The following is a 14,198-nucleotide window of genomic DNA, read 5'->3' as shown; positions in this document are numbered from 1 at the left end:
CAACGCAAAAAATTAAAATAAACATTCACGTCAGATAAAAGAGAGACGTCTACATACTAGTCTTTCAGATCTAAAAGCTAACCTATAATGCTCGCGACCCCCGGCAATGCTTACCTTAATATCTCACGCCTCTTGTCAATAACTTTAATCAATACGTGTATTATAAACGATCCTATCACAGCCAAAATGACGCTAATCACGATCATTCGACACCTGTTGAACGTAATGCATGCGATATACATACATATATACTTTCTTCGTCGTTTGTACTCTCGCGATAACACGCTCGTCTTCAAGTCAGTAACAACTTTTTCATTATTCGCAACCATATGCCATGTGCAAACGCTCGCGTAAATGCTAACTTGGCGAAAACTGTGCTACGTACTGCGAACTATCAAAACAGTCGAGGCGCGAACGACACGTGACGTCACGTCATTCGGGCGGTTAGTAACATACAGCACGCAGGCATCTAGTTTTGTCTGTATTTTACGATGCCTATATATGAATATTTACTTATATAAACGTTTCAATAATTTCATACTACAGAGAGAACGATTTAAAGTAATAATACTTATAATATAACATATTTATACGTACGTATATCTTACTTGAAGTTTCTTGCGTCGTTTATCTCGACTCTTTTGAAATCACCGGACAATGCAACGAGACACGGAAGTTATACGCATGTGTATCGACCAATCATAACGTTCGATAGTTCGATAAGTCGATAAAGGCGCGCAGCGAGGCGAGACCGGCGTCGCGGATCGAAATGTTTATTTACTTTCGCGCTCTCTCTCTCTCAATCTAATCCTATTTAATATACATACAAGTGCCGTCGTCTATCTTCCGAGTGTTGTGTTGTTCCGGCTCTCGAGAGCGATGGATGCACATGTATACACAGTCGCGAGAGTGGTGGAAAAAAGTTAAAATGCAGAGAGAATAGCATATAGTCCCTTTTAAAACCGGCGCGGGTACGTCGTACGAAATACGTACGAATGACGTAATCACGTGACACGTTGTCGAGCCAGAGAGGAAACGGGCGGTAAAAGTGGTACGAAGTCGCGCTGATTTTCCAGCTTTTTAAGCTTTATCTTGCCTGCGTTTTGCAAGTGTCGTATGTTCCTCGTGTCTCGCGTGTCTCCGGCCGTTTAGAGCAGTAAAGGTGCAGTCCTGGAAGCTGCGGAGAAGACGGAACGGCGAACTGCAACAAGCAGCAAAGGTGAGTAACCTCTAATACTAAATAACCTCTATAATTGTGAGAAGGCAGCGCTTCGCAGTATGCGGAAAATATTGTGCGCGCATACACAATAAATACACGAATGTTATATGAATGTGGGAATTCTAGGTAAAAGTGAGACCAAGTTGCAGATCGACGTCGCGCTGATTTTTCCGCATTTTAAGCTTCATCGTGCCTGCGTTTCTTGAGTATTGCGTGTCTCCGGCCGTTGAGAGCGGTGCATGTTGCAGTCCTGGAAGCTGCGAAAAAGATGGAATGCAGAGCAGCAGCAAGCAGCAAGGTGAGTATCTTTGCTGATGATAATTGTGAGAAGGCAGCGATTACATCCTCGTATACGAGAAATATTGTGCACATACACAATAAATACGAAATAACTAATACTACTTTGCAATGCATATACATCGCAATAACATTATTTATATTATTTATATTATAACTACAAATAGAAAAGTAATCTTCCTTATTAACGTGATCCATTTAGACAATTTAGACCGATACAAAAAATTGCGATACATTTGAATTTAAATATTGGCTTTCATTATTATTTTACAACTTTGTAATCCTGTTATACGAACCTAAAGATGCTAAGTATATATGAAAATATAAGAAGAAGATATTATCCCTTTTTAATAACACTAGAACAACGCCAATCCTCGATTTTGTATAAAAAAGAATGATTTTTATATAAAGTTTGTTTAAATTTGTTAGCATATTAATATTTTAAAATTTAATTAGCAAACTAACGCCTTATTAATATTTTTTGACAGAGAGAAATCAGATGATTAAAGCGTGACAGAAATCAGCTAATAACTCAAAAAATATTAATCGAGTTTAAAGTACTATAACATATATTATTTATAACATTATTATTTTAATTTTTATAACATATTTTTATTTTAAAATGTAATTAGTAAATTAACGTTTTAATCAGCTTCTGGCAAAAAATATTAATAAAACGTTAATTTGTTAATTAAATTTTAAAATAATAATAGGTTATAAAAATTAAAATAGTAATATGTTGTAAATAATATGTTATATAATGCCTTATCTGCGATTAATAATTTTGACAGAAATTAGCTGATACAGTCAAAAATTTTAATCGAGTTTAAAGAATTATAACATACTATTTAAAACATATTATTATTTTAACATTTAATTAGCAATAATTAATGCTTTAATCAGCTAATTTCTGTCAAAAAAAGATTAATATGGCGTTAGTTTGCTAATTAAATTTTAAAATAATAATATGCTACAAAAATTAAAATAGTATTATGTTATAAATAATATGTTATAAAATAGTATTATGTTATAAATAATATGTTATAAAATAGTATTATGTTATAAATAATATGTTATAAAATAGTATTATGTTATAAATAATATGTTATAATGCCTTATCTGCGATTAATATTTTTTGACAGATATCAGCTGATAACTGTCAAAAAATATTAATCGAGTTTGAAGTACTATAACATATTGTTTAAAACATTATTATTTTAATTTTTATAACATATTTTTATTTTAAAATTTAATTAGTAAATTAACGCTTGAATCAGCTGATTTCTGTCAAAAAATATTAATAAGACGTTAGTTTGCTAATTAAATTTTAAAATATTAATATGCTATAAAAATTAAAATAATAATATGTTTTGAATAATATGTTATAATTCCTTAAACTCGTTTAATATTTTTGACAATTATCAGCTGATTTCTGTCAAAACTATTAGTCAAGTTTAAAGTATTGTAACATATTATTATTTAAAACATATTATTATTTTTATTTTCCTTTTTATAACATATTATTATTTCAAAATTAAATTAGCACATTTTCGCTTTAATATGATTTTTTGACAGAAATCAGCTGATTAATACGATTATTTGCTAATTAAATTTTAAATAAATAATACATTAAAAATATAAAAATAATTATATGTTGTAAATAATATGTTACAATGCCTTATCTGCAATTAATATTTTTTGACAGAAATGAACTGATAACTGTCAAAAATATTAGTTGAGTTTAAAGTATATTGTAACATATTATTTAAAACATATTATTATTTTAATTTTTATAGCATATTAATATTTTAAAATTCTCCAACTCCAAAATTTGATAGTATTAGTTGATTTCTATTAAAAATATTAATCGCAGATAAGGCATTATAACATATTATTTACAACATATTACTATTTTAATTTTTATAACCTTTTATAAATTTATTAATATTTATTAATTTTTTTTACAAAAATCAGCTGATTAAAACGTTAATTTGCTAATTAAATTTTAAATAAATAATACGTTAAAAACATGAAAATATTTATATGTTGTAAATAATAATGTTATAATGCCTTATCTGCGATTAATATTTTTTGACAGAAATCAGCTGATAACTGTCAAAAGTATTAGTCGAGTATAAAATATTGTAACATACACAGTTGAAAAATTTGTGTTAAATTTAACAAATATCACATGTCCCAAACGGTCCACAGAAATTTTTGTGTTAATTTAACATAATATGGATATGTTAAATAGTGACACGAATATTGTGTTAATATTTCAACATAAAATAAATGCAAACTTCAAGTAAACTTAAAATTCAATTTGTGTTAAATTAACATAGTTTTAATGTAAAAATTAACTAAAAAAATTGTTAATTTTACATTTTATCATCCCTACTTAAATTATAAAATAAAATTAACATTTTTTTCTGTAAATTTTAACAAATAAATCTTGTCACTAATAATACGAAACATATTTATTGTGTAATATTAAAAATAGATGCACATTGTGTTATTTTTACACTTTTTTTTTGTTGTTTTAATAATTTAACATTTGAGTTCAATTAACACAACAGTAATATGTTAAATTAACACATGAATGTGTTAAATATTTAACACAAAAATTTTAACGGGGATTTTTAACAAAAAAACACAAATTTTCCAACTGTGTATATCATTTAAAACATACAGATAATAATTAATAAATTTGATTTATTTCAGAGTGCCGAGCGAATAGTTTCCATATTATTTTCCATCGAAATAATAATAAAATACGCGTTGCAAAAGTAATCTATGTCGGGAGTGCCGTACAAAGTATACCGTGCGATTTTCATTCGTTAATTTTTATGCGTGATTGTAATTAACCGTGTTTTCGCGAGTGTCATGTGAGTGCTACGAATAAAAGAGCAGCAAAGGAAAGACCAACAATAAGAGAGGAGGAGGAGGCCCGGGGAGGCATCAGGCAAAAGCGAAACAACCGTGAGGTGAGTAAATTTTAATTATTTAATACTTGACAATTTTATGAAATTAATTGTTTATTTATTTTCTTGATCCGTTTTTTGTTATGTAATATAATATACATAACGTATTTTATATTTTATTTAAAAATATTAAATAAATTATTTACAATAATTAATATTTTTTATATAAATAGATATAACTATATATTTTTTTGGAATTGCGTTGTGTTCAAAATTTTTTAATTATTTTATCATTTAGATACAAATTTTTTATTTTTACTTACCTATATTATAATAGTTTAATCTTTAGGAAAAATTCTTTTCGTAAAAACATTTTTTATGTAACATTTTTTCTTTGTAATATTTATTTTAGTAAGTAAAGATTGAATATTAAAAATTGTCAAAAAATTCAATAAAAAGTTTAATTAATATTTAACGTAATTATTATTTTTTAAAATATTTTTTAGACACTATGTGTGATTTATAATTTGTTAATATTTGTATTTTGCAGATCAACATGTGCACTACAATTCTGCTGCTGCGCGTCGTACCGGTGAGTCTTAATTAATTTTTTTAATGGGCTTATTTTAATGGGCTTATTTTTAAATTTATATTTTTAAATTTAATTAGCAAATTAATAACGTATTAAAGTATTAGCATTAGAAAAACTATAGAAAAAGGTTATTCCTTTTCTTGTGTGTATGTTGTTAGTTGAATTAATCATTCACTTGAAGGATTTATACGCGTAAGCATATAAGGGGAATTTATTATCAAACGTAGGAAAAAATTCTCTCTTTCTCTCTCTCTCTCTTTCTCAGCGGGAACTATTTCAAAGGCTTCAAACTTCTGATTTACATATTTCTCGAGTTTCGAGAGCGGTTCGTATCAAAAGCGACGCCGGAATCAAAACTCACGGCAGGCGTGCGTGCGCGCGGAATAAAGAAGGCGTTTGCAGGGCAGCATCCCTGCTCTTTCTCTCCTCGTGTGTCTGTGAAAAAGAGACGTGAATCCTTATCAAATTATAATCCGAAATTCCCACGCACGCGCTCTCACGCGCACGCAGTTTGTGCGCAAAACGCGTGCGTATCAGGAGCGTAAACGGGATATCAGGGACCCCGTCACGTACGCCGGCTGAGCATGAAATTGCTCATTCGTGACTCACTTTTAACTCACGTGCACGTATATACCAAACAATTCCACCGACTTCTTGCACTTTCACACGGTTATGATGGATATCTTAACGATCGCGCAGCGCCATACGGATAAGGGATATTCCCCGAGAATAGAGAGACGCAGCATCCGCGCGACGAGTTTCCTCCGCCATTAATGACCACGCGAGATACTTCGAGATACTTTTCTCACGATTACGCTGATCCACGAATGAAAAAATAAAGAGAATCTCGCGGAATAGCGTTACATAGTGGAAGTTATTAATCTGAAATATCGCGTTTCGCTTACGTTGTTTTGTTACGTTTCATCTTTAGTCGAGATACGCGTTGCTCGAAAGTTTATGCGCTGGACCGTGAATTATGCATACTCAGTATGATACCCATAAAACACGCCGAAGGGTACGGCGAGTTATTATGGCGAAACGCGGCAAATTGCGTGTAACACCCTTCGTCTAAATCAGACGCTGAATTAAATTTGGACACTAAAAGCAAGTTTAGTTGTCCTCTTTTGAATCTAGCTCTCTTTCTTGCATCTTGTTTTGAAAATTATCACCATTATAAAAAAAAAACAGTGATGATGTAAATTACACTGAGAGAATTTTCTTTTAGAATTTACCCTGAAAATCATGATAATCGTGGACAATATGGTATGGAAAGAATTTTATGAGAATTTTTCTGATTAATATTTATCACAATAAAAATAATAATATCCATCACAATAAAATATAAAACATGTTAATTTTACTAAACTGCATAGTAAAATTAATCAAACATATTTTATTGTAATAGATATTATTATTTTTATTGTGATAAATATTAATCAGAGAAATTCTCATAAAATTCTTCTCATTTCAGGGTTTTTCAGGGTAAATTCTAAGAGAAAATTCTCTCTGTGTACTAATATTATATTTTTATTTTTACTTATTACAAACTCTAATTTCTCTAATTTTCTCTCTGATTTATTGATGTTTGTAAAATTTATGAAGGATAAGATATAGATATTCGAAAACACACACATACATTTACGTTGTAAGGATATAATGCACGCAATTCCATTAATGCAGCATTCCAATAAAGCCACGCAAAGAAATAGATTCACCGTCGTTGTCGCGGACAAACATAAATACTTTCCACGCAGAGACGTTGCCAAAATATTTTCACCCGGCTAAAGGCGACTTCATTCCCTGCGAAAATAGAGGCGTTAGGAGAAACTATGGCGAGTGGCGAGCAGAGTATATAGCCCCGAGTTTCTTCTGCGTAGACACACGGAGGATGGGGGATCTCTCTCGTATTTCAACTTCATATTTCGTGGTCACCCCGTGCGAATCCACACGGTTTCTGACCACGAAACCTCCGCAGCACAGAGAGAAAAAGAGAGGGATAGAGAAGGATAAAGAAAGAAAGGGAAAAATATGAAATATAAATAAAACATATTCTTACCGGCGGCAAGTACAATAAAAATGCGGAGAGATCAGGAGGGATGCCCGAGGAATACGAAATGGGGTCTCTTCCTACTCGGAGTTGTCCCTCGGCGCTTGTCCACCCGCTCGCTCCTTTTCACTCGAACCTTCTCTCGTCGTCCCTTCTTCGTTCTTTCCGCCGTCCCCTCCGTCTCTTCTGCTGTCATCCTTGCTACTGCGCCTATATTCGTAACAGCACGTGAATCCGCGGAGCAGCGGTGATTGTCGGACAGAAGCTGAAATATGCCCTTATTTCGGGACGGGCCGCTTCTCTGTATTTACGATGGCACAATAGGCCCATCTCTCATCCGCGGCGCGGCCCCCGTGCCGACGTTTCATCCCCCGTGGCCATCGCCGTGGCTCCCTTTGGTGCTGCTCTTTCGGGGACACTTTTCGTAATGCGCATAATTTGTCCACGCTATAGCGCCGGCTCAAATTCGTGGAAGGAATCCGTCACGGTTGGCACAAACGCAAAATCGCCGTGATACCGCGTATCAATCTAAGAGACCCTGCCATGCAACCTTTAAACCTTTTTTTAATTTTGACGTTTTAAACTGTCAGTATTTATCTGCAAAATATCTGTTTGCCAAAAATACGTTTTTTTTTTATTTTTATAAATATTAATTATAGATATTGATAATAATATAATTTATGGATATTAATTATAATTAATGAAAATTATAATTAATGAAGATTATTATAGAGTATTACATACAAAAATTATTTTAGTATTAATATGTAATTTAATAATAATATTAATTATAATAATTGTTATTAATTTAAAGTTATTTACAATATAATTTAAAAATTTTTCATTAATTTAATTAAATTTTTAATTTTAATTTTGCCAAAAGAATTATTATGTTAATTAATGAATAAGATCTAAAAATTCTGCGTATTTTACTTACTTTCTTACAAGGTATAAGTTATCAGCCAGATTCAGAATTCATTTTTCTCTCTAAAATCAGTTTTCTTGAAGTCCTCGAATCTCGACGAGAATTACGAAAATAATTTCGATTAGATAAGCATGTTTTTCAAGTACTCGAGCGTTGATGCGTTTTCTGTCGCGATGACGTTGCACCTACTGACACGGATGCGCGTAATCGCGCAGGAACATCTCGTAGGGTACGGCAAACAAGACAATAAACCGAATAAACGACTGTCCGAACTTAATTAAGGAGTGGCGGGTGCATCCACGCGAAACGCGCCGTCATTTCTTCGCCGAGCTTTATCGCCGAAAGCTTCTATCCATCGGTGGTACGATAAGATAAGAAGAACTGCCCAGTGGGAGTTAAGATAGTCATCTCTTGGACGTACACCAAACTTCTGCAATCCCACGTTTTCCGCGGGGTTGGGCGAATCGTACATAGCGATGGGGCGAAACCAATATCTCTCCTCACTCGATCACGTAGAATTCATATACTTTGCGTTATTATTATATGAGGGCTGATTCATCGCATATTCCTATAATTCTGAATCTCAACTTTATAAAAATAACTTCTTGAGTTTATACATTTTTTTTCTTTTTCATAAATTTTCATTAAAAGCGCAGAATTTTGACAAAAATTTATTATTACATTATGATTACCAAAAATTTATTACTACATCATGATCCAAGATTTACATATTGGCGAAAGATAAGATTCTCGATTTTTTTAAATAGATTATTACAAAATATATAACGCGATCATAGAACGCAGGTGTTTTTATCTTACACGAGAGTATCGAGCCCATCGCTAGCCATATGTGACTGCTTCGTCCACTTCTAGAGCAGTAACTCTTCCACTTTCCCTGCTCGTGCTCTATCCGTTTCTCTATCCACCCTCTGTCTGGTCCCCCCCGTCGACCCTCCAACGAGAGCTCTCTCGTGCTGTTTCTCTCTCTTCTTGATTCTCTTGCCTCGTCCACCGTGCGCGTTCGAAACGGGTGAAAATAGACGCTAGAAGAGCAGCGGAGATGGAGGGTCAAATTGAGTGCGCCCGTGTCCAGGAACAAGACCGAAACTAAAATAAAAGAATCATGCTGGCTGAGGCACGGCAACGACGAAACTGTCCGCTCGCGCGAGAACGGCGAGGATATTTTGTCCGAAGCGTCTCGGACGCGATTCCGCGGAATCAAATCCAAAGATGACTTTAAATCCTGATATTTTTTTCAACATTTTATTATCCACACAATTTATCGTAGTATTTGTTTGGAGTTTACAAACAAATAAGAATTATATATTGCTGAATTTTCTGGTATACAATTATAAGATTTAATTTCAAAACATCACAATGTATCTTTAATGTATAATTTAAAAATACAGCACATTCTTTAATTAAAGTTATTCGAAATTAATATGATATGTCTTCTCTCTAAATACATAAAGTATAATGTAACGTATAAAAAAATACATAAAGTATAATGTAACGTATAAAAAAATACATAAAGTATAATATAAAATATAATAATTTCTTTAATTAAAATTACTGGAATTGACATATACAAAATTATTTACAAAATTATAAATAATAATTTATTTTGAGAATAACACTGTAATATTATCACTAGATAGTGTCGCATAAAAATTACATTTGATGAACCGCGAAGGGACAATAACTTTTCGACGAGGGCAAACGAGGGACATCGATCAGATGTGATCACGGTGGAATTAGCCGTCCCTTGCAGGATTCTAGAATTCCTTCGCCCTCTTTCGCTTCTGTGCTATCGTCGCCGAGCCAATCCCGCTTCTATTCCTTTGCCGAGACGTTCGAGACGATCAACAATCACCCTGTTACTGTCGGATATACAATAAACGATAGAGAGGGAGCAAAGAAAAATAATTACTTAACAGAATCAGCAAATAGCATTACTTCTGGGGGTGCGGATTTATATGCCACACAAAAGACATTTCACAACTTACTAAATAAATTGAAATAATCGTTTTATTAGTATTTTTCTTTACTGTTACGCGAAATCACTTCTCTATATCTCATTGATGTTTTCATCTATCGTTTTGTAGGTTCTTACATCTCCTGTTATTTATTCTTGCACAAATCAGCTCCTTTTCTGCCGCTTATTTATTTCGAAAGAAACAACTTAATTAAATTTAGTAAAGCTTATTAAAATTTATATAATTTTAAAAGTTCCAAAATTTATTTAATATTCTTTTTAAAAGTCGACAACAAATTGCAAATTATTTTAAGCAAAAATAGAACACTCGTCTCATTTTGACGTACGTGCTTTTAATATAAATATTTTCCAACCGTTACTTTGAGAGGTAACAGATTCTCAGACACTCAACATTCAGATTCAAACACACGTCTCCGACCTCAGATGCTTCCGTCTACGTCGAACGCCCGCAACATTCGTCACTCGTGGGCGAACGTGAAAATAGAATAGGTCCCGTCGCAGGGACGAGTCTTCGTTGGCATAAAATATGGATGGCTCGCGCGTGTTTCTGTCTCTCTCTCTCTCTTTCTTTCATTCTTTCTCCCTCTTTCTCTTGACTTGGCCCGGCGCCACAAAAGAAAGCGTCACGGCAAATTAATCGGGCGACGACGAGCACGCGAGATGTGTGATTTAATAAAAAGGCCACCCCCTCATGCGCGCGCGCGCGCGCAGGGGGTGGATGATGCAAACGCGGCGATACGGGGTGACCCCCGTGGTGTAATAAGTTTAGTTCCTACGATGAAAAGGCCATAAAATGCGGCGCGCGACGCAGCATGGGGCCATGTATCGCGACACTCGAATTTCAGATATCAGGGAGAAATATGAACTCACGTAGTATCGCTATACGAATACGCAGCGCAAGGCGAAGATGTCAAAACACCCGCTCGTTGCAATAGATTGCGAAGGAATAAAATATCACAAGATTGCGTTTGCAATCGTCACAATGGAATTTATTTCTTTCCGCAGAATTATGTAACTTGACAAATATTTTTTAATACAACAGAATTAGGGGGAATTTCAACAACTAAGGAAAGCATTAGCCTCTTACGTAAAGTCGAGCAAATGCGGACTTTTTGTCGAGTGTCATGTCAGTAGTGTATTTCACTCCGGTCGTTATGCTATCCGCTTCTCTGATATATGTTTTCACTGCACTGTCGCGAACGTACAGCGTATGCGTGCGCCAATACTAACGAGAAATAAAAGCGCGACGAAAAGGCACATTTTCTCGCTCGCTTATTCGTGTGTCATATCAGCACGCGATCGTCGCTCGCCACATCACGTGTCGGCCGCTGTTAATTTTTTACACTTTCTCTTTTTTCTCTTTCTGAAATTCGCGACACTATCATTAGCCGCTCGTTGATAGCTAATGCGAGTCAACAGTCATGAAATATATCTGGTATTTTTTATCTAGACTCTTTTTCTTGTTTATTATTCTTTGCTACCACCTTTTAACAATTATAACGCACATATCACGATCAATTTTTTATGAAACTATTTCTTTTTTAAATGCAAGAATTTATTTAGCATTATTTAATATAATGCCAGTAATTATATAATAAATGTTAACAAACACTTCTTTTACATTTCTATAAATTTCAATTAGCTTATTGCATGTAAAATTATTTCAGTAGTAATAGATTGTTTAACCCGCGTGCGACTTTTATGACGCGAATGTAAATTGTCGCGAATTGACCCACGGCCGAAAACAGATCCGCACACAAAGAGGGAATGCTAGAAGTGGAAGTTATTAGGGAGTGATTTCATTTCCGAATTTCTCGCCGGGGATCGCCTTTCGGCTTTCCCCTCAACCTCTCCCGCGTTCTTCCTTCGTCGGCAGGTTAAATGACCGATGCAAAAAAGTCATAAAATAAGTTATAATTTGGCGCAGTCGGCGTCACGTTGCTCAATGTCCTGTGTGATCACCGTACTCTCACTTGAGTGAACTTCGGCACCCCCTGCTTCCATGACAGAGAGAATTGGGATGATTTCTCTATCCTTTCCTCTCTTCTCTCTCTTTCTCTCTTATCTCTCCCTTCTTTTACATGGCTTTGTCCCTTCGGTGTGTCTCGTTTAGAATGCCGCATGTTACCATAACTTGACTAAGTTAAGGTTGCCTACATCGTTCGGAAAATATTCTCTTCTCGACTACTCTCGCCTTTAAATTTAAGCGAGCGCGATGAAAGACTAAAGGAATAATATATATTATAAACTTAAAATTTTGAACTGTGACTCACATACACATTTGTCTTAGGAACACTAATCTAACATATGTATAATATCAAAGCCTGAAAAAGTGTTGTAAAAGCGCTCATCTTTTTCATCTTTACTAATAAGAAGAATATATCGGCTTCATGCAGCGAACATAATCTCGCTCGAGAGAATCTTGTCTTTCTGTTTCTATGAGAAGATTGGGGTGATTTCGTTCTCTCGGTCCATCTTCTACTTCCTACAGTCGTCCTTTGATATGCCTTACTTAGAGCACCGAATGTTACATTCGAGCAGGGTGGCAGGGAGATTACGGGGTGCGCGAGCGGATGTCCTATCCAATTCCAGATTAATTGCAGGATCGAGCGGGAGGTCAAGGGTCGGTAAGGACCTACGTCCGGATGAAGTTGGAAGGAGGAAAACGATAGATAGGAAAAAAATAGACACGAACGTGAGACGATGCTGACGGAAAAAAGTTGTTGCGTCATGCTGCTACAACAATTTGAGTACTTAATGATGCGCGCGTGGAGTTCATTTTGTTCATTTTCTTTATTGTATACAACGATGTTATCTATTTACGCTTCTTCCCAAGTTATTCAAAAATTTCGCTGCTAGAATAATTATGGCTCTTTCAATATATTATGTTCGAAGATGTAATTTAGGAAAAAATTTCGTAGGTGATTGTTATATGAAAACATTTTAAAGAATAAAAATCTGCAGAATTGCGGATGACTGACATATGCGCATAGACTCGATATATTGGAAACAAGTTAATTACGTCATCCAATAAAATAGATAAGCTTAATTACCGTAATCGACATCTCGACTTCCACGCGACGGCCAAACGAGGGAGCCAAATGACGTCACGTATGGTGGACCGAATAATGAATAGCGAGGGGAAAAATGTCACAAGTCGTCTACGCGCCCTTGGACGCGATACACACTTCACGGTATGAGGGCTTACAGATTAAAGGTCGTCATACGATGGAAGCCGTGACGCGCAAAATGACATAGCGTACATATCGCGAAGGTTGGGAACACACTAGTCGCTCCAAAAAAGCGATCTTCAATATCCGAAAAGGAAGGGGAGGGGGAGAGGAGCTGAATTCGAAATTTTGAAAAAAACTCGCGAATGCACTCGCGTCAACGATTCTGCGCAGATGTCCGGCGGGCACCAACGGAAACGCTAAATTTCAGCGATTCGCCCTGTGGGAAGAAACGGAATACGTAGACGCGACAACAAAAGGAAAGACGAACTCGTTCACCTTTGTCGTTGTGGACACCTATAAGCACCGGAAAGGCGTAATAACTCGCGCATAAGCCGTCTTATTATTCACGCTACGCGACGACACATGTTGTGCGTGCGCGTTTCGCGATCGAACCGCAGCGGACGGATCCGAAAGGGTGGAGTGTGAGAGTCGCGAGACCGAGAGTGCATAAGATACAAAACGGGTAGGTAGGTCAAACCGTCGCCAACTACTTTTTATTGTACGCGATGCCTGACAGTGTTTTGTAACAGCGGAGACACCTTTTTTTTACATCGACTTCAATTCCACGTTTGACATATGCGACATTTGCTACCCTCCTTCTCCCTGCCTCTTGCGAAACAGCTTAGGAATTCAATTGTGCATTGTACGAGGTTCCTGGAACGTTACAAGTGTAACGAGATAAATTTGACAGATAATGCAGAAACGAAATTTTTGGTTAAAAAATTTCTCCACGATTAATTTATAAATGATATATTAACATATACCTTTCTAAGTATAATATTATGGTTAATTTTTTTAATATGTGTAATGACATTTAATGTATAATATCTTATGACACGTGTCACAATAGCCATATTCTCCGACTCGAGTCTCTGTCATAAATTACATGCACGCGCTGTTCGTGCCTAAGTCGCTAATCCCGTCGGTCAGCTGGGAACCGTGCGTTGCACCGACATTGCAGCAACGAC

General features: G+C 35.1%; 1 protein-coding gene and 1 long non-coding RNA gene across 3 annotated transcripts in view; one reads left to right on the top strand and one right to left on the bottom strand.

Annotated features, from left to right (window-relative positions):
* LOC145943004 (Fanconi anemia group J protein homolog) overlaps nucleotides 1-426 on the bottom strand; it is a 43,912-nt gene extending 43,486 nt beyond the window's left edge. For both annotated transcript variants that reach the window (XM_083050180.1, XM_083050184.1), the window contains exon 1: nucleotides 115-426. In XM_083050180.1, the coding sequence (XP_082906306.1) occupies nucleotides 115-329 (215 nt within the window). In that variant the 5' untranslated portion in view covers nucleotides 330-426. The remainder of the gene's footprint in view (nucleotides 1-114) is intronic.
* A 434-nt stretch (nucleotides 427-860) lies between these two features.
* The window catches only part of LOC145939490 (uncharacterized), a 342,686-nt gene continuing 329,348 nt past the window's right edge, over nucleotides 861-14,198 (top strand). Inside the window, exons 1-4 of the long non-coding RNA XR_014425833.1 lie at nucleotides 861-1,219; nucleotides 1,346-1,517; nucleotides 4,238-4,500; nucleotides 4,988-5,029. This is a non-coding gene — a long non-coding RNA (uncharacterized LOC145939490). The remainder of the gene's footprint in view (nucleotides 1,220-1,345; nucleotides 1,518-4,237; nucleotides 4,501-4,987; nucleotides 5,030-14,198) is intronic.

The sequence above is a fragment of the Prenolepis imparis genome, unplaced genomic scaffold (assembly GCF_030444845.1).
Source record: "Prenolepis imparis isolate NDT839.2.m4 unplaced genomic scaffold, iyPreImpa1.0 SCAF_1, whole genome shotgun sequence".
NCBI lineage: Eukaryota > Metazoa > Arthropoda > Insecta > Hymenoptera > Formicidae > Prenolepis > Prenolepis imparis.
Note: the sequence above shows the minus strand (reverse complement) of the source record. Positions and strands in the feature narration are given on the sequence as shown.